This window comes from Mauremys reevesii, linkage group 9 (genome assembly GCF_016161935.1).
Source record: "Mauremys reevesii isolate NIE-2019 linkage group 9, ASM1616193v1, whole genome shotgun sequence".
Lineage (NCBI taxonomy): Eukaryota > Metazoa > Chordata > Testudines > Geoemydidae > Mauremys > Mauremys reevesii.
This window is the reverse complement of record NC_052631.1, coordinates 8,560,118-8,585,448: the sequence shown is the minus strand read 5'-3', so window position 1 is coordinate 8,585,448 and position 25,331 is coordinate 8,560,118. Positions and strand designations below refer to the sequence as shown.

At 43.2% G+C, this 25,331-nt stretch overlaps 1 protein-coding gene across 2 annotated transcripts; it reads right to left on the bottom strand.

Annotated features, from left to right (window-relative positions):
* Window positions 1-40: 40 nt before the first annotated feature.
* KNG1 (kininogen 1) lies at window positions 41-25,331 on the bottom strand. 2 transcript variants are annotated; one of them, XM_039488196.1, is made up of 11 exons: window positions 25,069-25,331; window positions 21,743-21,853; window positions 21,114-21,195; window positions 16,616-16,788; window positions 12,566-12,673; window positions 10,448-10,529; window positions 7,907-8,079; window positions 3,940-4,047; window positions 2,547-2,621; window positions 889-1,133; window positions 41-810 (listed from the first exon to the last, which is right to left on the bottom strand). In XM_039488196.1, exons 1-11 carry the CDS (start codon window positions 25,261-25,263, stop codon window positions 240-242), a joined length of 1,923 nt encoding a protein of 640 aa, XP_039344130.1. In that variant the 5' UTR covers window positions 25,264-25,331; the 3' UTR covers window positions 41-239. The 2 variants fall into 2 exon arrangements, with proteins under 2 accessions (XP_039344130.1, XP_039344129.1); XM_039488195.1 differs by having other exon boundaries at window positions 41-1,133; window positions 25,069-25,330.

Below are 25,331 nucleotides of genomic sequence, written 5' to 3'. Positions count from 1 at the left end.
ATACCCTAACTCATTGATTTTAATGGAGTTACTCCTGATCCACACCTGTGTGAGGAGAGAGTCAGGCACAGAAAATTGGCTCATGCTCTCAATTCCTCCAGAAAACTGCTGGTGACCCTTTTAAGTATCATAGCTAACAAGATGAGAACCACTGCTCTATAGTACTATACATTTAAAAAATAATAATTTTTATGATTTTCTGTTTATGGCTAAACAAAATGGACCATACATTGTTTGAATTACAGTAGAAAATCCATGAGATCAAAATCTCTTTTTGGTATTGGGGTGGTGCGTTCAGACGGATGTGGTAAAAGATCCTCTTTTGTCAGTACTTCAGGTTTGTTAGTAGTAGTTGAGAGGTCTAGGATTGGTTTCCATGGCTTTCCAGGACACTTTGGGACAGATGGTTCTGGGAGATCTGGCAACCCATCAAATAAAGGAATATCAGGAATAATTCCAGGGCTGTCTGTTTCTGCAGGGAGATCAGGGATTTCTGTAGGGAGACCAGGGATCTCAGTAAAACCATCTGTTAGATCTGTTGTGGACTGCTGAGTACTAGATAGCACATCTAGCTCTACCAGATCAGGCTTAGGAAATTGTGTACCTTCTGGTATTTCAGCTACTGCAACTAGCAGTGTCTCCTTTTGGTTAGCGACCTTCTCATGGGATTCTTCAGAAGACTCATCTTTGGAATGTTTATGTTTATCCTTTATCTTCTTTTGTTTATCCTTATGTTTTCCATGCCCGTGCCCACGTCCATGTTTATCCTCATGTTCATGTTCTCGTCTACACCCAATATCATGTCTGCGCCTGTGTTCATCCTCATGTCCATGTCCACGTCCACGTCTATGTTCATGTTCTGGTTCACGCCCAGTATCATGTCTGCGCCCATGTTCATCCTCATGTCCATGTCCACGTCTATGCTCATGTTCTGTGCGACACCCAATATCATGTCTGTGCCCATGTTCATGTGCTGGTTCATGCGTAACATCTTTTCTTGGCCCTATGATAGACGCTTGTTCTTCTCTAGGTCCCTTTTCATTTTTAATTTGGGGTGTATCTTGAGCGGTTTGAGGTTTCACAGCTAGAGATCGGAAAGGAGTAAAGCCTGGAGGCCTTCTTATTAATAGAGTCTAAAAGGAACAGGAGATATTAGACAAAGTACACCATTTGGAACAATTCTGCTTGTGGTTGCAATGTAAAAGGTAGACATCTCTTGCCAACCTTTTAAAAAAAATAGTGCTTAAAAGGAAGGTGAGACGGGGGGGGGGGTTCTTTGTTGACTGCCTGCCTTAGTTTCAAATATTTGAGAACTAGCAAATTGCAGATTATGTGTAAATGTCAATCAATTAACAAAAATATGTTAAGAGATCTCATGAACTAAGCTGGACAGCCATGTATATCTCTAAGGGTGATAACAGCACTTCATAGTGTTTTAGAGATTCTAGCTAAAGAAAACGCTTCACTCATCACTGAAATCCAGCCACCTTTAGGATAGAATAGTACAGTACAATAGGACAAGTGCTGACACACTTTATAAGTGTATACATTGGTTTTAGACTGTGAACAATACTTTTGAATTCTGGAACTAAAATGCTTCCTCTATAAGCACAGAATATCGTATTGAGGAAGGATTGTGATGCACACTTCAGTCTAGTCCTAAAGCAAGCACGAAACAAAGACCTGGATTATTTTATTAAGTGAAGTATTACTTATTGAATTTTTAGCTTCTGGTTTGAAGATCTGTATTGTATGGGGTCACTAGAGAATAATAAACGTAGGTTAATGTCTATGCTACAAAACTTCTGTGTTTGATACCAGGTGACCAAAACGGCTCCCTCTCTGTCTAAACTAATATAGAACACCCTTTGTAAGAATATCTATTCATCTGACCCACAGAAGTTTATTGCTCTTTCCACATCAAATATCCAACATGGTTTGGTTCCTGTCCAACACAGTTTGCAAACTCAATCAACATAGACGTCTATGGAGACTGACGGTGCTCAGCATCTCACAGAATTGGGCATGACAGATCCTACAAAGAACGAATCATCAGGCAGGCAGAATAGTCTCTATACTCATGGTAATGTTGCTTCTTATTCTGCACCTTCTGCAGTTTCTTAGTGTATGTCTAAACTGCATCTGGAAGTGAGCTTCCCAGTCCAGGACCATAGTCTTGTGTTATCAGGACTCCTGCTACTGCTTTGAAAATATCTGTGTAGACGGTGCTTTGATGTTATGACTTGGGCTGTGAGGCTTGCTTCCAGATGCAGTGTAGATGTATCCTTACTTAGCCCAGCATCACACCTCATGCATTGCATTAGCTGAGCCTAGGTCACTGAGGTCAGAGGGCAAGAGGAATGGTCACATTACTACGATGATTAAAAGTGACCATTTCCCTTTCTTTAAAAATACAAAATATGAGCTAATCTGAGAACTGGATGTTTTGGGAGACAAAGGGATACAAATATTTCCCCACTACAAATTTCACATATAGAGTTGTAAGTAGTCTGAAATGAAATAATATATTTATTGAGAATTCGTACCTCCTCTTTGGTGCAGCTAACGTTAGGGCGTATTGTCTTTGTCACATAAACTTGTGCTGTGCATAGCAAAGGTCTCTGTCACCAAATAAACAAAAACAAACAAATAAATAAAGCCAACATGGGCTCTTAAAACAACATGTCACAAACATGGGAACAGACTTATGTATGAATAAGGCTATACAATTTTAGTGAAACTTTTAAAGACCTTATTATATCTGGAGCTTTATGTGAATATCTGTGGAATCCGTCTTATCTGTTCAACTCATAATGCTAATTCTCAGCACTTTTCATCTCCAAAAGTACTTTATAAGCATTAGCTAAGTAATCCTCATAGCACTCCTGCGGGTAGGTAAATGTTGATGTCATTATTGCTATTTAAGATGGGGAAGTTGAGGTACAGAGAGGTTAAGGTCAAACATTTCAAAATTGGCCTTTGTTACTGGGTGCCTCGGTGGAACGGACTTTACTGCCCCTTGCCATAGTATTTTTCAACCCTCAGAAATGAGCTCTTCCAGGTGGGAAAAGGTGTGTGTGTGGTGCCCTCTTCCCCAACCTTAGGAGTGCTCCCTCCAGCAGCCCTAACCCATCGTTCGACCCCCAACAGCAGCCAACTGGCATACCTCCCTTTGCCCCAAGTGTGCCAGCCCCTAGCCATAGGAGCACTCCACTCCAGCAACATCAGCCTGCCCGCATCCTGGTAGGACCCTCCCCGCCTATCTTTTTTGAATCCACAACCCATAAAATGGTCAAAAAATATCCAATTAGCTTTGCATTAAGCAGACAGATTGTGCAGTTGGAGTGACTCCGCCAAAGCAACTCTTTCTGCTGTCTTTGGCAATATCTTGGGTCACACACAGAGCTAATGATAAAGGTGAAGATAATGCTAGGAGAGAAAACTCCCTCAGTTTATTGAGGAATGACTAGCATTTATTGATCTGTCTGACTAGTGGTAGCAAAGGCCAATTGAAGTTATCTAATAAAAACACCAAACCTGGGTTGCTGGTTTGGTGGGGGTTATTTTTTTTATTTTTATTTTTTTTAAAACCAACATGATCATCTCTGGTGCAATTCAATTGGATTAATTTGGAGCCATCTCTCTGACTTGGTGGTCTACAGCATCCCAATCACCGTGGTCCCCAACCTTTCCATGTGGCGGGCGCCGGACGACTAGCCACTGTGGAGCATTGCTGCCGGACAAGCAGCCGCCGAAATGCCGCCGAGAAGCGGCAATGCAAAGAAGCGACATCGCTGAAATGCTGCCAAGAAGTAGCGTCATCAAGAGGCCGAAAATCAGCGGCATTTTGTTGGTGACACTTATTGACGGCTTGTCCGGCGGCCATGAGGCAGGCGCACATAGATGCCCCCGGTACCGCGTTGTGGACCCCTGACTTACACTGTCTATTGTTGCCGCACAATCTTCACTCAGTTTCTTGACATCTGTCTTTGAGCAGTTCGTCTTCCTAATTCTAAACGTTATATTATAATTTAGTCCAGCAACCACCTGAAAAATCAGTAAGAAGATTTTCGTCATTAAATGTGTCTTTATTACAAGAGGTTTACTGAAAAGACAGTGCTCTAAAACTTAACACCTTCCCACCAGGGATATGTGCATAAAAACACACAAAACTCTTTCACAGTAAAAGTGACAATCATTCTAATTGACCTATCTTCTTTACTCAAAAATCATCATAGCACTGAAATTGGAGGAGACAAAAAGATCAAAAGAACGTGAACAAGTTTGGCTTTGTTTTACTGCATGACTGCAGTAATTTCATTACTAATGAAGGAAATCATTAAGAGATATCACTGTAGGGAGCTAAATATAAGGGAAAGGAAGTTGGGCAAGGTAAAATTAAGAGTCTGATAAATCTAATCTCATTGAAAAAACAAACTATTTGCCAAACACATTAAAGAGCTGAACTGTAATGGTTCATTAATGTGCCTGGGACAGTTGATTTGTTGTTGTTATTATGTGGTATTTTTTATCACCTCTCAGAAGGTGGTAGGCACCTCACAGTAGAAACAACAGACATGGGGTAAAATTCTGGCTCCACTGAAGTCAGTGGGAGTTTATCACGGATTTCAATGGGGCCAAGATTTCACCCACGTTTCCTTCCCTGAAACTATTTATATACTGATTTCACTCATGATATAACAAGGGGGCTTCTAGACAATAGGACAGAATTGAAGAAGGAAGCACAGGTAAGATCAAGAAGATAATGTGGATCGCTCTGCGAGGCTAGTGCATGCCATGGCGGGCTAGAAGTGTTTTTAATATTGTGATATTATTTAACAAATCTGTTAGCTGGCTAATTCTTTGTTGGCTTCACAGAAGAGTTGGGCCTTGGAGCCTGATCCAGTGCCCATTGAGGTAATTGACTTTCCATTGACTTTAGTGAGTGGTGGAACAGATCAATAAGTAAGCACGTCAGTGAGGAGAGGAGTGGATACAGACCTTTCAGACCAGCTCAGGAAGGGTGAACCATGTGTCTGGAGCAATGTGGAAGAGGCACACAGACTTTTGGGAGAGAGGCAGTCAGGGCATTGAGGCTGATATTTTTGTTGAAGTGAAGAAGATGAGGATTGTTTTATTTTAATCATATATCACGTGTAAACTAGGGCTGTCAAGTGATTTTAAAAAATCATGACTAATCACACAATTAAAAAAATTATTCTCAGTTGCACGATTAATTGCGGTGTTGAACAATAATAGAATACCATTTATTTAAATATTTTTGATGCTCTCTACATTTTCAAATATATTGATTTCAATTACAACACAGAATACAAAGTGTACAGTGCTCACTTTATATTTTTGATTACAAATATTTGCACTGTAAAAAACAAAATAGTATTTTTCAATTCACCTAATACAAGTTCTGTAGTGCAATCTCTTTATTGTGAAAGTTGAACTTATTAATGTAGAGTTATGTACAAAAAAACCCCCTGCATTCAAAAATAAAACAAATGTAAAACTTTAGAGCAGGGGTGGGCAAACTACAGCCCCCGGGCCACATCCAGCCCACCAGCCGATTTAATCTGGCCCTCGAGCTCCCTCTGGGGAGTGGGGTCTGGGGCTTGCCCCACTCCTGCGCTCCAGCTGGGGAGCAGGGTCGGGGGCTGCTCCATGTGGATGTGTTGTGGATCTGTGCGGCTCCCAGAAGCAGCGGCATGTCCCCTATCCAGCTCTTATGCGTAGAGGCAGCCAGGGGGCTCCACAAGCTGTTCCCGCCCCAGGTGCTGCCCCTGCAGCTCCCTGTGGCTGGGAACTGTGGCCAGTGGGAGCTGGCATCTGCAGACAGGGCAGTACGCAAAACCACCTGACTGCAGCTCTGCATAGGAGCCGGATGGGAGACATGCCCAGGAGCGGCTCCAGGCACCAGCACAGCAAGCACGTGCCTGGGGCGGCAAGCTGCGGGGAGCGGTGTGCCGTCGCCATGAGGGCGGCAGTCAGGCAGCCTTTGGTGGCATGCCTGTGGGAGGTCCACTGGTCCCGCGGCTTCGGTGGCAATTTGGTGGCGGGTATGCCAAAGGTGCGGGATCGTCAGATCACTCACAGAAATGCCGACGAATCTGTATGACTGCCATGCTTGGGGCGGCAAAAAACAGAGCTGCCCCTGGACATGCCGCTGCTTCCAGGAGCTGCTTGAAGTAAGTGCTGCCTGGAGTCTGCACCCCTGAGCCCCTCCCATGCCCCAACTTTCTGCCTCAGCCCTGATCCTGCTCCCACCCTCCGAACCCCTCGGTCCCAGCACAGAGCACCCTCCTGCACCTCAAACCCCTCATCCCCAGCTCCACCCCAGAGCCTGCACCTCCAGCTGGAGCCCTCATCCCATCCCCCACCCCCCTGCCCCAGCCTGGAGCCCCCTTCTGCACCCTGAACTCCTCATTTCTGGCCCCACCCCAGAGCCTGCACCCCCAGCCAAAGCCCTCACCCTCTCCTGCATCCCAACCCCAATTTTGTGAACATTCACGGCCCATCATACAATTTGCATACCCAGATGTGGCCCTTGGGCCAAAAAGTTTGCCCACCCCTGCTTTAGAGCCTACAAGTTCACTCAGTCCTACCTCAGCCAATCGCTCAGACAAACAAGTTTGTTTACATTTACAGGAGATACTGCTGCCTGCTTCTTATTTACAATGTCACCTGAAAGTGAGAACAGGCATTCACATGGCACTTTTGTAGCCAGCGTTGCAAGGTATTTACGTGCCAGATATTCTAAACATTCATATGCCCCTTCATGCTTCAGCCACCATTCCAGTCTTAGTGATTGGCTGAATGAGCAGTAGAACTGAGTGGACTTGTAGGCTGTAAAGTTTTACATTTTGTTTTTGAGTGCAGTTCGGTAACAAAAAAACCCCTACATTTGTAAGTTAAACTTTCATGATAAAGCGATTGCATTACAGTACTTGTATGAGGTGAATTGAAAAACACTTTTTTTTGTTTATCATTTTTACAGGACAAATATTTGTAAAAAAAATAATATAAAGTGAGCACTGTACATTTTGTATTCTGAATGTAGAAAAACATCCAAATTTTTTTAATAAATTTCAGTTGGTATTCTATTGTTTAACAGTGCAATTAATCGCAATTAATTTTTTTATCACAATTAATTTTGAGTTAATTTCACGAATTAACTGTGATTAATCGACAGCCCTAGTTCCCGCAGCTCCCATTGGCTGGGAACGGCAAACCGCAGCCATTGGGAGCTGTGGGCGGCCGTGCCTGCAGACGGTCAATGTAAACACTGTCTTGTGGCCCACCAGTGGATTACTGTGATGGGCCCATCGGCCGCAGGTTGGCCACCACTGCTCTGGAGCATTACTCAGGATGCAAGTTAACAGAGTCCCAAGGAAAACAGTGAAGGCTCAATTGCTTGGGATTTTAAAACCTACTATAGGATAGACAGAGAATATATGGTGATCTGGAGGATGGACTGGATGATCTTACTCATAGGTCTTTTCTATTTCTGATGCCATATGAAATGATGCCAAAAGGTTTGGTAAAGAAAAGAGGTGTAACCAACATCAGATTCCTTAATCGGAATCCTGCCCTATTGTTTTGCATCCAGATAAGACAAAAAATATGTTGATGGATTTTGTGGGGGGTGGGAATCCTTTTGGATGCATCCTAAGATGGCTGAAATTTGCAAGAATGGGCATTCAGCTATCCTGGTGATCAAAGTGGTATAAACACTTGGGCAGATAGACCAGCTCCCAAGATTTCAAACCCAAATCTAAACCTTAACCCTGATTCAATCCTGAGCCCTGGCATCACCATATCCTTGGCCCATATCTAAGAAATATTGAGAGGTGGTCCTAAATAAAATTGAACATGAAAAGGAAAGAGGAATCCCAACCTGAACGGTGGCATGTGATATTGCTTCAGCTTTATAATAGAAGACATCATTGCTCTCTTCGTTATACTTCTCCAGGGAAGCTCTCAGTGGTTCCTCCAATTCTGTACTGTCAGTTGGGATGGGCTTTGGACAGCCAGCACAAATGGAAATGCGAGGAGGTGCAGTTTCATCAACTGAAAGAAACATCAGGTTTCAAGTAAATCTAAGGAACAAATGATTCAGTGTGCACTGGGCTTGGGCGAACCATTGAGGGAGAAGTTTCTCTTTGCCAGGCCTGACTGTGTTTGAGTCTGCTAGGGTGGGACCTAAAATATTTTGGGGCTTGATTTGGTAGATGTTTGTGTTGTCACATCAATGATGTGTTCAGGAGAAAGCAGAATTTAGGCGCCGAGGGTCAAACAGTGCATTTGATCAATACACTGCTCCTTATGGAAATGAGAGTACAAATTGAGGGTGGCAATCTGTTAGAGGAGAAACATCTGAACTTGGGTGATGAGCTAGGCTAGAGGAAACAGGAAGCTCCTTTCATCCCTGAAATCTATGAGTGCACACTATGTGCAAAGAGTTATTGTAGTTTGAAGAATTACATAATCATTCCTTGAAGCAAAACAAGTCTATGAATGGGTGGGAAAGCAGCACATGATACATGTAGTGACCCTATACCTGCAGATCTAAAGTCTTGGAATGGTAACAATCTATGTCCTAATAGAAGACTATAAAGAAGTGACAACAAACAAAATGGTCTGGTCAGAAGTATGGTGCTGGGTAATAATGAATCAGGTGTAGGTGGGATAATTTACCCCTGAAAATAAATTGTTTTCAAGTTATCAAATTAGAGAATCGAATGAAGGACAGTGATGTAACATGAAATAAAAACAGCGGTAGCTCTAGATGAATTCATGAGTCCAGTTGACAGGCTCTGAAAGCGCCAGCCAAAGCGGCTATGGCTCTTTGATTTAAGGAGGTGATGTACATACAAAATCAAGTTGTGAATGTGGAGTAATAATTTGTGCGTGTTAAAGGGGTTGTTCCGCTATGCCTTTTTTTTCTTCTTCATATATCTGTATCTTTGTGAAAGTTCTTTAAATCGGTGGTTCTCAACCTTTCCAGGCTACTGTACCCCTTGCAGGAGTCTGATTTGTCTTGCGTAGCCCAGTTTCACCTCATTTAAAAACAACTTGCTTACAAAATCAGACATAAAAATACAAGTGGCACAGCACACACTTACTGAAAAATTGCTTACTTTCTCATGTTTGCCATATAATTATAAAATAAATTGATTGGAATATAACTATTATACTTACATTTCAGTGTATAGTATATAGAGGTGTATAGACCAGTCATTGTTTGTATGAAATTTTAGTTTGTACTGATTTCAATAGCGCCTTTAAAGTAGCTTATTGTAAAACTAGGCAAATATCTCAACCAGAGGTCCAGGGCCCCCTGGGGGGCCGTGAGCAGGTTTCAGGGGCTCTGCCAAGCAGGGCCAGCGTTAGACTCACTGAGGCCGAGGGCAAAAAGCCAAAGCCCCATCACGTGGGGCTGAAGCCTGGGGCCCTGAGCCCCACCACACAGGGCTGAAGTCAAACCCAGAGCAACGTAGCTTCGTGGGGGCCCCTGTGGCATGGGGCCCCAGGCAATGGCTCTGCTTGCTACCCCTTAATGCCAGCCCTGGCTTTTATATGTAGAAAACCAGGTGTGTGGCACAGGTGGGCTGTGGAGTTTTTATAGCATATTGGGGTGGGCCTCAGCAAGAAAAAGGTTGAGAACCCCTGATCTAGAGGAGATGATGTACCCCCTGGAAGACCTCTGCATACCCCCAGGGTACGTGTACCCCTGATTGAGACCCACTGCAGCTCTACTTCTATTTGGAGGGGTAGATCAGAGCTCCTGGGAAAATACAGTTCTTCTGGAAACACAACAGACAAAACTGCTTACTGAAGATACTATGTGATAATGACTTCTCTTTAAAGGATATCTCCTGTGATAGTGGTGATGGTGGAGGAGGAAAGAAATAGTGGTGTTTATTTTATCTGTAAATAAAGTTTAGAGGGAGAAGTATACTCTCTGAGCTGCCTTGCTGATCTTCATGATGGGTTTGACCTTGAGCTCAACCCTGCTGATCCCCATTCAGGGTTCAGCGGCCAGCTTCACATGTCATAGACATATGGCAGTGTAAAGATCAGAGAAGAGAATTTTCCCCTGCATTTTCAATATTTGTAGGAAATGAGAAAATTATCTGTTAATATTCCATTGTGGGGGAAAAGGCCTTATTGTTTTGCTGTGCCAGCAGAGTAGCTTTTCCCCTTCCATGATTTTTTTAGTTCCTTGGCATTTTTGTTGTTCTTCAGTTTGTAATTGTAACCAACTGTTAACATTTTTTAATTGACGGACTGCAGTAATTCAGACATAGGTTAGGGGTTTGTTACAGGAGTGGATGGGTGAGATTCTGTGGCCTGCATTGTGCAGGAGATCAGACTAGATCAAAATGGTCCCTTCTGACCTTAAAGTCTATGAGTCTATGAGATGGTTGTCACATACCTGGAAACTTGCATTTCTGTGCAACATCCACAATTGTATTACTAAGATCCACATAGGCCTTGGCTTCACAGGTACCTACATGCTGGGTTGGGGGAAAAAAAAAAGCTCTTTGTTTTCTCTTAGAAATACTTAAAAAGCACATTTGTAAATATCCTGATGCCCTTCTTCACAGCAAATAAATGCTGGGTCGTGCAAAGAGATGAGAGACCTACTTGTGTTGTCTTGTACACTGGTCTGTCTCCAGTGACTTTTCTCCTGATCTACACTGGTGTGAATGAGATCAAAATCAGGTTCAATGATTTCTGATCAGGAGAAAAGATGATCTTGGGAAATCCTCCTAAGAAAATGGGAAGAGCCCTTTATAGATAGATTTTTGATAAAAGATTAATGGGACTGATTTTGACTTGGTCCTGAAAGGTACTGAACAACTCCCTTTGTCTTCAATGGGAGGTCAGAATGCTTAGTACCTACAGAATCATACCCTTGGGGTATGTCTACACTGTGTAAGACCAGGGTTCAAACTCAGGCTCAAGTCTTACCCTCTTCTGTCTACACACAAACCATGCTAACCCAGGGCTCAGACCCAGGACCCCCCAGGCATGGAGGGCCTGAGTCAAGGCAGGACCCAGGATTCAAGCCTCATTTCTTTGCTGTGTAGATGCAGGGCCACTGGAGTCATGGTCATGAGGTTCTGGGAGCCTGGGTCCGAGCCCTGGGTGAGTGTGATTTGTGGTCAGGCAGAAGGGGAGTTAGGCTTGAGCCCGAGTTCGAACTCTGGGCTTGCACTGAAGTGTAGACATACCTGAGGGGCCAGTCTTTCTAATACTGCTGTGAACAATTTCCAGGGCGCACACTAGTAAAACTTGCAGCATAAGATAGCAATTCAGAACTACTGGAAATGTGCTGAAGGGACTTGCTTATCCTGCTAATACCTACCAATGGGCAGCTAAGTTCAGTGGTTCAGGTATTATATGGCTAAGACCCAGTCTTACAGACCATATGTGGGTCAATCTTACATGCCATTACTGGTAGCCCTCCTGAATACATGTGACATAGGCAGATATCCCATTTGACAGATGGGGAAACTGAAGCTCAGACGGGTTAAGTGACTTGTTGAATGTTAAAGAGCAAGTCAGTGTCAGAGCCAGAAAATGAATCCAGATAGTCTGACCCTGCCCCCCTCTTCTTTCACTATGCAGTCATTTCTTATCCTTTCCATCAACGCTTCTAAAATTGAGTAGCATTCTCAAGGTACCCATGAGCAACAGGAAAGGTATTCTGCAGAGGCGCTTGTTTGGAACAACTAGTTTTTGGCGAAATATGAGTTTTGGTAGCATGGTCTTTTCCATCCACAAGACAATTTTTGCCACCACTAGCCCCAGTTGGGGAGAAAAAGAATGACTGTTTCAACCATTCTCCTGAAAGATGTACCTATAATCAAGGCAGTTGGTAACTTATGGCACAGCCTAGCTGGAGCATGTGTATTTATTTATCATATCCTTAGAAGTTTTCCCATATAGACTGCAGTGCAGATAACAGTATTTTAGCAACTTGCTTTTCCTAAGAAATATCTGCCTGAAGCATTTTAATTTCCACATTACTGCTCTCCCAGTGCAGCTCCCTTGGCCAGACTGCATAAGAGAATTTGCAAACATTTCAGGGGCATGGCCTTTTTAGGCTTTGATTCAGCAAAAGACTTAAACATGGGCTGAAATCCATTCCTAAGGAACATGGCACTTAAGCACATGTTTAACTTTTAAGCCTGTGGTTAAATTCCCTTGACTTTAAGGTTATGGCTACACTGCAATAAAACGCCCATGGCTGACCTGTGTCAGCTGACTTGAGCTTGCGGGGCTCAGACTGCGGGGCTATAAAATTGCAGTGTAGACATTTGGGCTTGGGCTGGGACCTGGGCTCTGGACCCAGCCAGAGCCTGGACAATTATGCTGCAATTTTATAGCCCTGCGGCCCAAGCTTCATAAGCTGACATGGACCAGCCACAGTGTGGACATACCTTAAGTTAAGCAGGTGCTTAAATACTTTGTTGAATCAAAATCTTAGTAATTAATTACCAACATAAGAAGCTGTTTTGATAAACTGTACGTGACCACCACTTACGCCTCCAACAATGGGTTTGCACTCAGGACTTAAATCCTGAAAATTATTCTTGGTGCAATTAGTCTCCTTGACTTCATATTCAACTGCATAATTCCATCCAGCCACCACCTGGAACAAATATTTAGGAGATAATAGTTTTTATTTCAAATACATATTGAATTAAATAAAATCACCAAATAAATAGCAAGATGATAATACTTTGTCCATCTGTAATGCCTTCCATCCAAGGGTTTCACATTGCTCTGCACTCATTAAGCCACACAACAGCCCAGTGCAGCAGGAAATTATTCTTCTCATTTTACAGTAGGGTAAACTGAGTCATAGGGGCTAGCTGTGAAATTTGTAACCAGATCCAGGTTCAGATTCCAATCCCTTCCCCCACCCACTTCACAGTGCAGGGTTTCTTACATTTTCCTTTGAAGTATCTGATACTGGCTACTGGACTAGAGGATACTGGTCTGATCTGGTGTGGCAATTTCTATGACCCTAGGTATAGCACATGGCATAACAATATTTGAATAATGCAACTTTGAGTTGTAGGTGTCATTTATTATCAGGTGTGCTGCAATTATTATTTACTAAGAATTGTTTCATGCCGTGGGCATTTTTTTCTGTCTTGTTCAGGATTTTAGTCACTTTCTTGTTTGTTAAATGGCAACTTCCAATAAGATCTGCTGTAAGGGTGCAGTTTATCTAATCCACATGAATCCCAAATACTCTGACTTTATGCAAGTGAAGTTCTGGAAAGGGGAGAGGCAAAATCCATCCCCCAGCCTGGACCCAGGATGCAGCTCACTGTTCGTGGCTACTGCACCCAACTCACGGAACAGCAGAGTAGCCTTATCTGCATCACAGCAGACCTAACCCCATTGACTTCAATGGATTTTGGATCAGGCCCCATATGCAGAAGTGATAGGGATGCCGGATCAACATAAAAATACATAATATACCTTCCCCAGTACATCTCAATCCTTTAATTTATTCTAGTCTGACATGAAGACTGTTTAGAGTGCGTAGGTGTTATAGCAATCTCCTCTCCAGCTGCTCCGCTGCAGCCCCCCTTGGATTAAGGAATGTGTAGGCCCCTGTGTCTTGCAGCTAAGGTGATCAATGCCATTAACAAATAAAGGGTGGAAATTGGTTTCTTAATACAATTGATTTGGTTCATGATATTTTGAGCAAGTTAAACCATTGCTCAAACTGACTTGTGGAACAATACAAAAAGATAAATGCATTCAAATATGCAAAGGAAAAGTAAACTTAGATTGCGTTAAGTTATATAATACTTAAAATCAAATCAGAAACATATCTTAGAGCTCTGTCATACCGATGCCTAAGCTGAGTCCCTGGCTCAGGGTATGTCTACACGACAGGATTATTCCGATTTTACATAAACCAGTTTTTTAAAACAGATTGTATAAAGTCGAGTGCATGCGGCCACACTAAGTACATTAATTCGGCGGTGTGCATCCATGTACTGAGGCTAGCATTGATTTCCAGAGCATTGCATTGTGGGTAACTATCCCATAGCTATCCCATAGTTCCCACAGTCTCCCCCGCCCATTGGAATTCTGGGTTGAGATCAGAGTGCATGATGGAGCAAAAACAGTGTCGCAGGTGATTCTGGGTAAATGTCATCACTCAATCCTTCCTCCGTGAAAGCAACGGCAAACAATCATTTCGCGCCCTTTTTCTCTGGATTGCCCTGGCAGATGCCATAGCATGGTAACCATGGAGCCCGTTTAGCCTTTTTTCCACTGTCACCATATGTGTACTGGATGCTGCTGACAGACACGGTACTACAGTGCTACACAGCAGCATTCATTTGCCTTTGCAAGGTAGCAGAGACAGTTACCAGCCCTATTGCACCGTCTGCTGCTTTGGAAATTGGCGATGATGGTTACCAGTCATATTGTACCGTCTGCTGCTGTCATGGGTGCTCCTGGCTGGCCTCGCTGAGGTCGGCCGGGGGCGCATGGACAAAAATGGGAATGACTTCCCAGGTCATTCCCTTCTTTATGTTTTGTCTAAAAATAGAGTGAGTCCTGCCTAGAATATGGGGCAAGTCTACTAGAGAACCAGAGAGTACAGCCGCTTCAGGTCAGAGCCCCAGATATCCTGCAGAAATGATGAGCTGCATGCCATTCTAGGGGGTGCCCCTGCAACAACCCCACCCCTTGCTTCCCTCCTCCCCTACCCCTCCTGGGCTACCGTGGCAGTTATCCCACCATTTGTGTGATGAAGTAATAAAGAATGCAGGAATAAGAAACACTGACTTTTTAGTGAGATAACATGAGGGGGAGGCAGCCTCCAGCTGCTATGATAGTCCAGGTAGGACATCTCCATTACTAATTAAAGGGTGGGGGGCGGGAGAGGAGCACAGCCTCCCGCTGCTATGATAGTCCAGAATCTCCATTAGACATGAAAGGGGGCGGGAGAGAGGAGCTCAGCCTCCAGCTGCTATGATGAGGACGGTTACCAGCCCTATTGCACCATCTGCCAGGACTGAATCTCCAGGACACAAAGCTTAAAGAAGGGAATGACCGGGAGTCATTCCCATTTTTCCCAGGCACCCCCGGACAACCTCACCGAGGCCAGCCAGGAGCACTCACAGGATGATGACAAGGACGGCTATCAGTCATTTTGTACCGTACTGTCTGCCACCGGGGAAGAGAGGGGAGGGGAGGGGAGAGGATGCTGCTGTTTAGCGCTGCAGCACCCCGTCTACCAGCAGCATCCAGTAGACATACGGTGACACTGAAAAGAGGCGAGAAACGATTTTTTTCCCTTTTCTTTGGGGAGGGGGGTAAATTGATGACATATTCCCTAAACCACTGGCGACAATGTTTTTGACCCTTCAGGCATTGGGAGCTCAGCCAAGAATGCAAATGCTTTTTGGAGACTGCAGGAACTGTGGGATAGCTCGAGTCCTCAGTCCCCCCCACTCCCTCCCTCCCTCCATGAGCGTCCATTTGATTCTTTGGCTTTCCGTTACGGTTGTCACACAGCACTGTGTTGAGTCCTTGCTATGGCCTCTGTCTATCATAGCCTGGAGATTTTTTCAAATGCTTTGGCATTTCGTCTTCTGGAACGGAGCTCTGATAGAACAGATTTGTCTCCCCATACAGCGATCAGATCCAGTATCTCCCATACGGTCCATGCTGGAGCTCTTTTTGGATTTGGGACTGCATGGCCACCCGTGCTGATCAGTGCTCCACGCTGGGCAAGCAGGAAATTAAATTCAAAAGTTCGTGGGGCTTTTCCTGTCTACCTGGCCAGTGCATCCGAGTTCAGATTGCTTTCCAGAGCGGTCACAATGGTGCACTGTGGGATACCGCCCGGAGGCCAATACCGTCGAATTGCGGCCACACTAACCCTAATCCGACATGGCAATACCGATTTCAGCGCTACTCCCCTCGTCGGGGAGGAGTACAGAAATCGGTTTTAAGAGCCCTTTATATCGATATAAAGGGCTTCGTTGTGTGGACAGGTGCAGGGTTAAATCAGTTTAACGCTGCTAAATTCGGTATAAATGCGTAGTGTAGACCAGGCCACAGATATGTAACCCTTTCATGGAACACAAATTGACATGGAACTTTGGGGACTTGAATGTGCATTCCTTGTACACTCAAAATTCCCACTGAAGACCAAAATGCAAAATCCACTTCTGTCTCACAGCCAGAGTGTGGGCTTTTTATTTTTCTGAACCATTTTCTTTCTTTAGCTTTGTCTAAACCACAAAATATACCAATTGCTGATGATATACATTGGTGATGTGTACAGCTGTACCAGTGCTGAACACTTTAGTTGAAACTGGAGACAAGGACAAACTATGTTCAGTAGCAGTTCAGAAGCCATGTGTAAAACCACTGAAAAAAAATCAGGCATTTAGCCTTTTGTCCCTCAGTGTCCCCCTCTATAGAAGTTAAAATTCTTATTTTTATATTACATATTTTACTATCGTAAAATGGAACTAACTACAGGTAGATAGAAGGTACTTTGGTTTTTTATATCTTTTATAAAATAAAGAAAAAAATCTGATATACAAACCTGCCTGGAGGCTTTTATTATTTCACCAACTTCAAAAAGGGAGGATTGGTCACTCTGATTATTAAAGATCCGAATAGCATATCTCAAAATGGGTAACAATTGTAGGCTGTCCCCCGGTATGGGATGATAGCATCCAAGACACGGGACATGGGAAAGATTCACCTTTCCTTCAGCTGAAAAAAATACAAACCAACCAAAAAATTCAGCTCTTTGCTTAATAAAACAGCCTCAGTTGTTTAGCTCCCAATTTTTTTGTGAACAAGCAAGAGAGTTTAAGGAAGAATCCTCATTCCTTTTGATTGGCGAAGAGCTTGAGCAGCAAAATACAGATCCAGATTTCAGCCCCCCATGTTCAGAACCAGACTTTTTGGCTCAGTTCAATATAGTTGTATGGGGCACCTTTGACATCTGGATCCAGATCTGAGTTCAGATGCCAAAACCTTCACCCACCCAAGTTCAGGAGTCTTTGGATCTAAAGTTTAGTTTCTGGCTCTTCTCTACTTTTAATGTGAAAATACAGCATGCAGCTTTGAAACTGTGCAACAGAGGAAGTCATCCATCAGCCCCAGCCAGCAGCTGCAGTAAAGGGAGATTCCCCAGGAGGTTGTGGTTTTTACCAGAGAGTTCATAGTCAATGTGCAGCAGCTTGTACTCCACACCACACTGCAGTGGAAAACTTGACATTAAAATTTCAGATGGCACCTTTTGAGGTGGGCCATCATGACTCAGATCTCCCCTCCAGATGCAGGTCCAGCTACTCTTCAGATGCATTGTCTGAATTGCCCCAGCGTAGGCTGCCCACTACCTACTAAGTGGAATCAACTTTCAGGCACCATCAAGCTGGGCTGGATTTGAATAGGCAATCTGGAAGGAGGAGGCTCCAGATTCTGTTCCCTGCCACTAATCTTATTAACCCCCTTTCCTGCCTTGTAAGCAGGAGTTGGATTTTCATAAATTAATTTCATAGTTCAGTGCATAAATTAATTTCATAATTCAGTGACCTTGAGAATCAACATGAGACAATATCAGATCTCTATGGAATTTAAGTAAAATCTGTGGACCAGATCCCCTGCTGGTGGGAATGATGCCAATTTACACCAGCCAAGGAACTGGCCCAATATCTCTTTAAGGACAAGTTCCACTAGTGAAGGCTGAGCAATATATTACTCATTAGAGACTGAGCTGTGAAATCCTTCACCAGACTGATCTGATTGTTTACCTCTTCCTGTAGGGATCATTGGACAACATTTTGCTCTCACCAGTGTAAATCTGCAGTAACTCTGCTGTAAGTAATTTACCTAGTACTCCTCCTTTACACCAGTGTAGCTGACCTTATTTGTCATTGTGTGCAGTCACAAATCAGAATGCCCCAAAACATCCAGCACATCCTGTTCTAAAGTGATTGTGGCCTTACTCACAATTTTAGCTCTTTTCACGAGCAATGAAGAACATCTACACTTTTTGCAAAACTGCAGCTGTGCCTCTGATGCTGCGCAGCTGATATATTCAATTCAAATGTAGATTTTCAGCTTTCAAAACCATCCCTTCCTTGAGTTAACCAAGGAACGCACATCCCGCTTATTAACCTTCCTGGCAACTAGATGTCACCGTTGCCTTACAAATGCATCTGAAACAAAATATTATGTAGTTGGTAGTAAAACATGGACACTGAAAGAAAGAATCTCTGCTGTGATGCTTTCAATCATTGTAACTTGTTTCTAGTACAGGAGTTTACACATAGATTTAATGACTACATTGGTGGGGGGTGGGGGATGTGCTGATTATAAGCAGACCATGTGGCACCAACTATGGTTAAGGTTGCCTAAATATTTCCATTCCAAAGGGCCTTTTTCAGATTATTATAATCCTGTCAAACTTTTACTTTTTGGGATGAATTTTTCCTCATTTTTTACTCAGTCAGAAGAGTCATTGGGGGGTTGGGGGGAGTAAGTTTGAGCAAAACCAGTTCAGCCATTTTTGAGTATGAAGAAAGTGAAAAAAAGATACATTTTTGCCCTATAGCAAAGCTTTTTGCTACCTTTATTTGAACATCTGTTGTGCCTCAGGGGATGGGGATAGAGACTTATAATTTGGGGGATATCCAGTCCATAGGTCACAGATGTACCTTGGTCCAGTGAAAATCAGTTTTGATTTGGCTGAAATGTAAAGGATTAAAAAACATTCTTCATGCAGACTCTGGTCATGAGCGGCAGGTATAAGAGGCCAGGGAGGCTAGGCCTCACCAAACAGGATGTGGCGCACCTCCCTTTGGAGGTGTGCTGCTGGCATGCCATCTTTGGAGTGCAGCCACTGAAAGGGTGCCCCGTCCGGAGCCCCGTCCACGCTATACCCCAAGACCCATCTCCTGCTCTTCCCCCGTGGTTCCGACCACACTGCTCCTCTTCCTGTCCCTGCTCTACTTCTTTCCTGAGGTACCCACTGCTCGCACTTCTCCTTTGCTTCCCCGATGGCCCACCCACCTGCCTGTCATCTCTTCACGCCTTCCCCATGGCCCACTGCCTGCTGCTTGCACCTCTTCACCCCCAGAGGCAGAGAGGTGTGGGCAGGGGCCAGGGGGACCCTTAGCGAGGGACGGAGCAGAGAGCTGAGAACAGTGGGTATGGGAGGGTTTTTGGGGGAGGGGGTCAAGCATGAGCGGGGTCTGGGGCGGAGTGGGGGTGGGCCTGAGGGTGGAGCAGGGGGCAGGACCACACTCCGGATACTGGTGCCCCCCCCCACACTTCTAGGGAGCTTCTGGCACTCAGGCCCAGCCTCCCCAGATGCGGGAGTCACATGCCACCCATGACTCTGGTTTTCATTACATGATAATAGGTATTTTTAATAGCAATCTTTCAGTGTTCCATTGGCACAACACATGCTTGCATAAGAAAGTGGAGTAGAATTTCATTTTTAATGTGTAGTAGCCTGTGGAAAATAATTTGTGAGGTTATGAATAGAATGATGCAGGCTCCTACCTTTAAAATTACCTGAGAAACAAGATAAGAGAGGTAATCTCTTTTCTTGGAACAACTTCTGTCGGTGGAGAGCAGAGAATATGCTCCAAAGAGAAAATTCAGGACATACACCTTAATGCACTTAAGTGAGGTATAAGAGGCTAGGGAGGCTAAGCCTCCCCGAACAAGCTGTGGCACACCTCCCTTTGGAGGTGTGCTACTGGCCTACTGTCTTTGGAGCACACTTTGCCTCACTTTCACTAAACAAGGACACTCCGCCAGAGAAGTAGATTGCATCATGGAATGAGTCACCTGAATACTTTGGGAGAACAGAAAAAAAAAAGCCCACTAATTGCACACTTTCAGTTGTTACCTACTACTAGACACTAGAACCCATATGGATTATCATCAAACAATTACAACCCATACTTAATGGGGACCATATCCTGAAAGAAATCTTTCCTGAACCACCTCTTCTGGCCTTCAAAGAACCCCCAAACTCATCATTAGAAGCAAGCTCCCCACAGACCAGGACATGTCAACTCAAGGCAGCACCAGACCCTTCTAGAGCAACAGATGGAAAACCTACAGAGATCTCTCCACGGTTATGTTGGTCAGTACCCTCACAACACACCTTTCAAGATCCATGGGTCCTTCATTTGCCTATCACAACATGTGGTGTATCTCATCCAGTGAATCAAATGCCCCACAACAACTATGTGGATGAAACCAGACAATCACTATGCTCTTGAATGAACTCACACAGAAAAATGATAAAAGACAAAAACACCTTATCACCCATAGGCGAACGTTTTTCACAAAGCAATCACCCACAGCTGACCTATCAGTCCTCATCCTCAAAGGAAACATGCACAACACCTCCAAAAGATGAGCCTGAGAACTTAAATTCATAACTCTGTTGGACACTCAGAAGCTGGAACTTAACAGAGACACTGGTTTCATGACTAGGGCCCTACCAAACTTACAGTCCATTTTGTGGAATTTCACGATCGTAGGATTTTAAAAATAATAAATTTCATATTTGCAGATATTTAAATCTGAAATTTCACAGTGTGTAATTGTAGGGGTACTGACCCAAAAAGGAGTTGTGGGGGGGGTCACAAGATTATTGTAGAGGGGGTTGCGATACTGCTACCCTTACTTCTGCGCTGCTGCTGGTGGCAGAGGTGCCTTCAGAGCTGGATGGCCGGAGAGCAACAGCTGTTGGCTGGGAGCCCAACTTTATGCTTAACAATCTGTCCCACCATGTGTTTAGTTTGGTCACTCTGGTGACCTTCTGTAAACCTGAGGAAGAGCTCTGTGAAGCTCAAAAGCTTGTCCTGTCCACCAACAGAAGTTGGTCCAATAAAATATATTACATCACCCACCTTGTTTGTCTCATATCCTAGGACCAACACAGCTACAACAACACTGAAAACAACAATTTAAAATCACCTGGAGATCTCAACAAAGTTCTTTTGCAGTTAGTAGTTGTTCATTTTATTCAATACAACTATATAATGCCGCTGTGAGCAGTTACATACCTGGGATAATTCTGCATTCCTGTGTAACACTGATTTTCTCAGTCTTGTCAACATAAACTTGAGCTTTACATTCGCCTGATTCCTACAAACATAGATGACACCATTTGTCTTTAAGCCACCTGATGCAGAAATGCAGTTAGCACCATATTTATTGCTGTGAAATACTCCTGTGGTAGTTTATTGCAATAATAAAACACAACTGGGAAGTGTAACCAATGTTTAGTGGACAAAAGGAACACAAACTGATAGTATTTACACCTGTGCAATCCCATTGACAGCAACAAGGGTTGTACAGTTGTGAATGAGGGCATAACTTGGCCTGCAGGACCTTAATTGCTGTCATAGCATGCAAGAAGGGATTGCCCAGCTTGACTCTCAGACACCAGGTTGAGTTTGAATGGCTATCAGTTAGGAATAAGTGAGAGGAGAATCAGGCTGCATCATTTTACTTGTAAACTGAGCACATTTCCTCGGCAACTCCAGTGAGAAGCAATAAATATGGAACCCCGCAATACCATTTTCAGAGTCACTTATTGCAGAAGTGCACTCTATCCCCAAGAGTCTGGTATCTTGCTGGTTACATTGCTACTTCCATATATAGAATTTTTTAAAAGAAGGCAGCCACTTACAGCTTCTGCAGATGCTCTGTAATCACAATCTTGCCAGAGTTTATCTCCCCCAACAGCACAAGAGCTCTCTCTTATTCGGTACGTCACAACGAACTGTTTGCCAGGGCCTGCCTGGAGAAAACAAGATGCAAGTCATCATTTGCATAGTGATAAGACAGCAAGTCATTGGAGGGGATAAGGGTTTCAAGGGCTTTCACACTGTACTGTGTAGAGCAAGGAATGATAAAAGTGTGCTTTAAATTAGCTAATGTCTCCATTGAGCAGATCTTCAAAATCTTTCTGACTCAGTAATTAACATATCTAATTATATCATTTGTTCTATTTAGCCACTGCCTAGGTTGTTCCACATACTGTCTCTAGGATGAAAAAATAGTGCAAGAAAGCAGCCATGTTTTCAACTCCTTTGTATCCTAGTATTTCAAGTGCTCTCTGATTCAGCAAATATGAGCTGCTGCTTAGGTGGTCTGCAGCTCTACCATTTTGGATTGTGCTTGTGTCAGCCTTTATTAATAATAGTTGCGGCTGGTCGGTAGAAGGATGGGATGGATCCTTCTGAGAAAATCCTTGAGATGCTGTTAATGTGATGTTGGTAATTCAGTAGGAGGTACTTCCTCCTACCCTCCAAATTCAATGGTGAATCAATGCCCTCAGGTGGTATCAGAAGGCACTGCAGTTCTTGAAGATGTATCTTTTGGATGGACATTTTTAGTCACTAGGAATCCTGTGGCATTTAATAATAAAAGATGAGTTATTATATTAACTTCTGTTCTTGGCCAAATTTGAACGTGGGGAATTACATTCAGCAGAATTAAACTCTCCCTGCAGTTTCAATTGAATATAGCAAGAGGATTATTGTCTTCATTATACCACAGTTAACTCTGTTAAAGTCTAGTTGATATTAGTGGAATTATGATGGATTTGCACTGGTGTTATTGAGAGTAGAATTTGGCCCAGTGTTCTTTCTCACTTCCTGTTGTGCACAAAATAGCAGCTCCAGCTCAGTGGTGCATGAAATAATTTCCACAGGCTGTAAAGCAAGATGAAAAAAACACAATGGGCTGAATCCTCAGCTTGAGTCATTGACCTTAATGGAGCTATGCCAATTTATACCAGCTGAGGAGCTCGCCCATAATGGGCCAAATTCTGCTCTCTGTTACATTGGTGTAAATCTGCAATAACTTTACTTCAGCAAGTAACAGATGTAAATGAGAGAAAGGGCTGGCTCCATATGTTATGTTGTTTGTCATTTTATATGGGGGAGGGATAGCTCAGTGGTTTGCACATTGGCCTGCTAAACCAGGGTTGTGAGCTCAACCCTTAAGGAGGCCACTTAGGGACCTGAAGCAAAATCAGTACTTGGTCCTACTAGTGAAGGCAGAGGGCTGGACTCCATGACCTTTCAGGATCCCTTCCAGTTCCACAAGATAGGTATAATAATTAATTTCATTATTATTGCCACCAGCTATGTCTTTAATTAGGGCAGGCTCAATCTTCCGCTAGACAGCCTTTATGTTTAATTATCTTATCAACACTTAATGTACATGAACATGTAATAATAAGCCATTTACTTGATGAATGCAGCACTGCAGGACAGGTGATAAGAGAAATCTAGACTATATTTAGAAGAAGAATTAAGAACAGATCAAATCTCTCTTGTGGGCTTTGGCAATCCTCCCTCTTGCTCCTCCCTTTCTCTCCCCCCAACATAGACAGATCAGAAATTCAAAGCAACACATCATTCTCACTTCAGATCTTCTGTAAAATTAAATCAGTGTGTCTAGATAAGGAAAGGCAAAGAGTGACTGCAATAAACATGTCTATATTAAAATTAAAATGTCCAGCATAGACTGTTATGAATATTAAAAATGTGTATTACCAGAAGACTAGAAAGGAATGAGGTATCATTAAGGCTCGGATTCTGCAAAGACTTATGCATGTGCTTAACATTAAACATGTGAGTTGTCTAATTGAAGATGATTGAATTTATGTGCTTAACATTAACAAATGCAGTGTTTGCATAATCGGGACTTTAATACTTGATACTGTGCTCTGAGAGTCTCTTCAAGTCCCTCCACCCACCTTTCTCTAGCAGGAAGTGGTTCGTAGCAAGTCTAGAAAACACAGGCAATATTTTTTATTCTGTTTCCAGAAAAGACAATGTCATCTAGTGGTTAGAGAAAGGGGGTCTAGATGTCAGGAGGTGTGGGTTCCAGTCCCACCTGTAACACTGGCTTACTGTATGACCTTGAGCAAGACACTTCACCTCTCTGGGCTCAGTTTCTTATCTGGGTAAAGTGCTTTGAGATCTTTGAGTGCTAAATATTCTTATTAATATATTGTTTCTGATGATCTACATTTTAAAATCCAATGCAGTAGAAAGACGTTAATGTTGTTCCCAAGTAAAATAGTGCTTATCATTATCCTTATAGCAACATCATCATTGTGTGGCCCTCAGGAGTAAATACTCTTTTGTTACACTTGTCACCATATATGAGCAAGAAACTGATTGATGTTTTAGGTAGGTATGTGACTCAGGACTGGAGACCATCATAATATTCACAAATGATTCAAAATGTTTCTATCATTTGTCAAATCAGTTATTTCCAAATAGATTTTCCACATTGCAACCAGCTTTTTTCAAGACAAAATCACATCAAGTTTCTTTTAATAATAAGTATGCTTCTGCTATAGGCCTCAAAGATTTCCCCATGACAAGTAAATGTTAATATCCGCATGTAGTGACTTGGTAAGGTGACAGTGTTGGGTCAGTGGTATAGTTGTGAAAAGAAACCAGGTTTCCTTACTTAGTCCTGTAACTTACTGACCTTTTAGTACTGCAAGTGAAGGCACTTGAGAGACCCTGCCATATAGTGCAAACACAGGGCCAGATTCTGATGCCATTTCTCATGTTGAGTCGTTCGTTACTCCTTGAGTATCCCCCTTGATTTCAATGGAGCTACTTTACTCATAGATCTTTTAGTACTTTCCTCGACCTAATTACAAGAATTTAAAGTTTTTTTCGTAGGGCCAGATTTTGAACCCTTTACTCACATTGGTGAGCATTTCCTGGTAGAAGTAATCCCACTGACAGGAACTGCTTACTAGTGTGAGTAAAGGCTCACTATTATTAAGGAACAGGAGAACTACACAGAACCAGATTCTGTTACCCTTTTTCATGGTGATTAGTACCTTACTCTACAACCAGTTCTTTTGATATCATTGGGACATCATGCAGACCAAGGTGCGAGTCCATGTGAGGGAGATGGGTAGAATCTGGCCATAAGTAAAAAAAAAATTCAAAGATGAATTTTGCAAAGTTTACTTACTATTCTCTTGGCTTCCATCACCATGTACAGAGCAAACTGGTTGCCATCTGTTTTGTCTCCATTATATTTTCTCAGTGCTATGTCCACAGCTTCAAAGACATCAGGGTCATCACAGTCTGCATCCTGGGTTGAGAGAGGCTTGGCTGTGCTAGAGAAAAAACTGCAGCAGAGAACTAGCACAGTGGAAAGTTTCATAACTGGACAAAGAAGCCCCCTCTGAAATGGGGGGACTCTTCCAAATACAAATGAAAAAGGAACCCCCT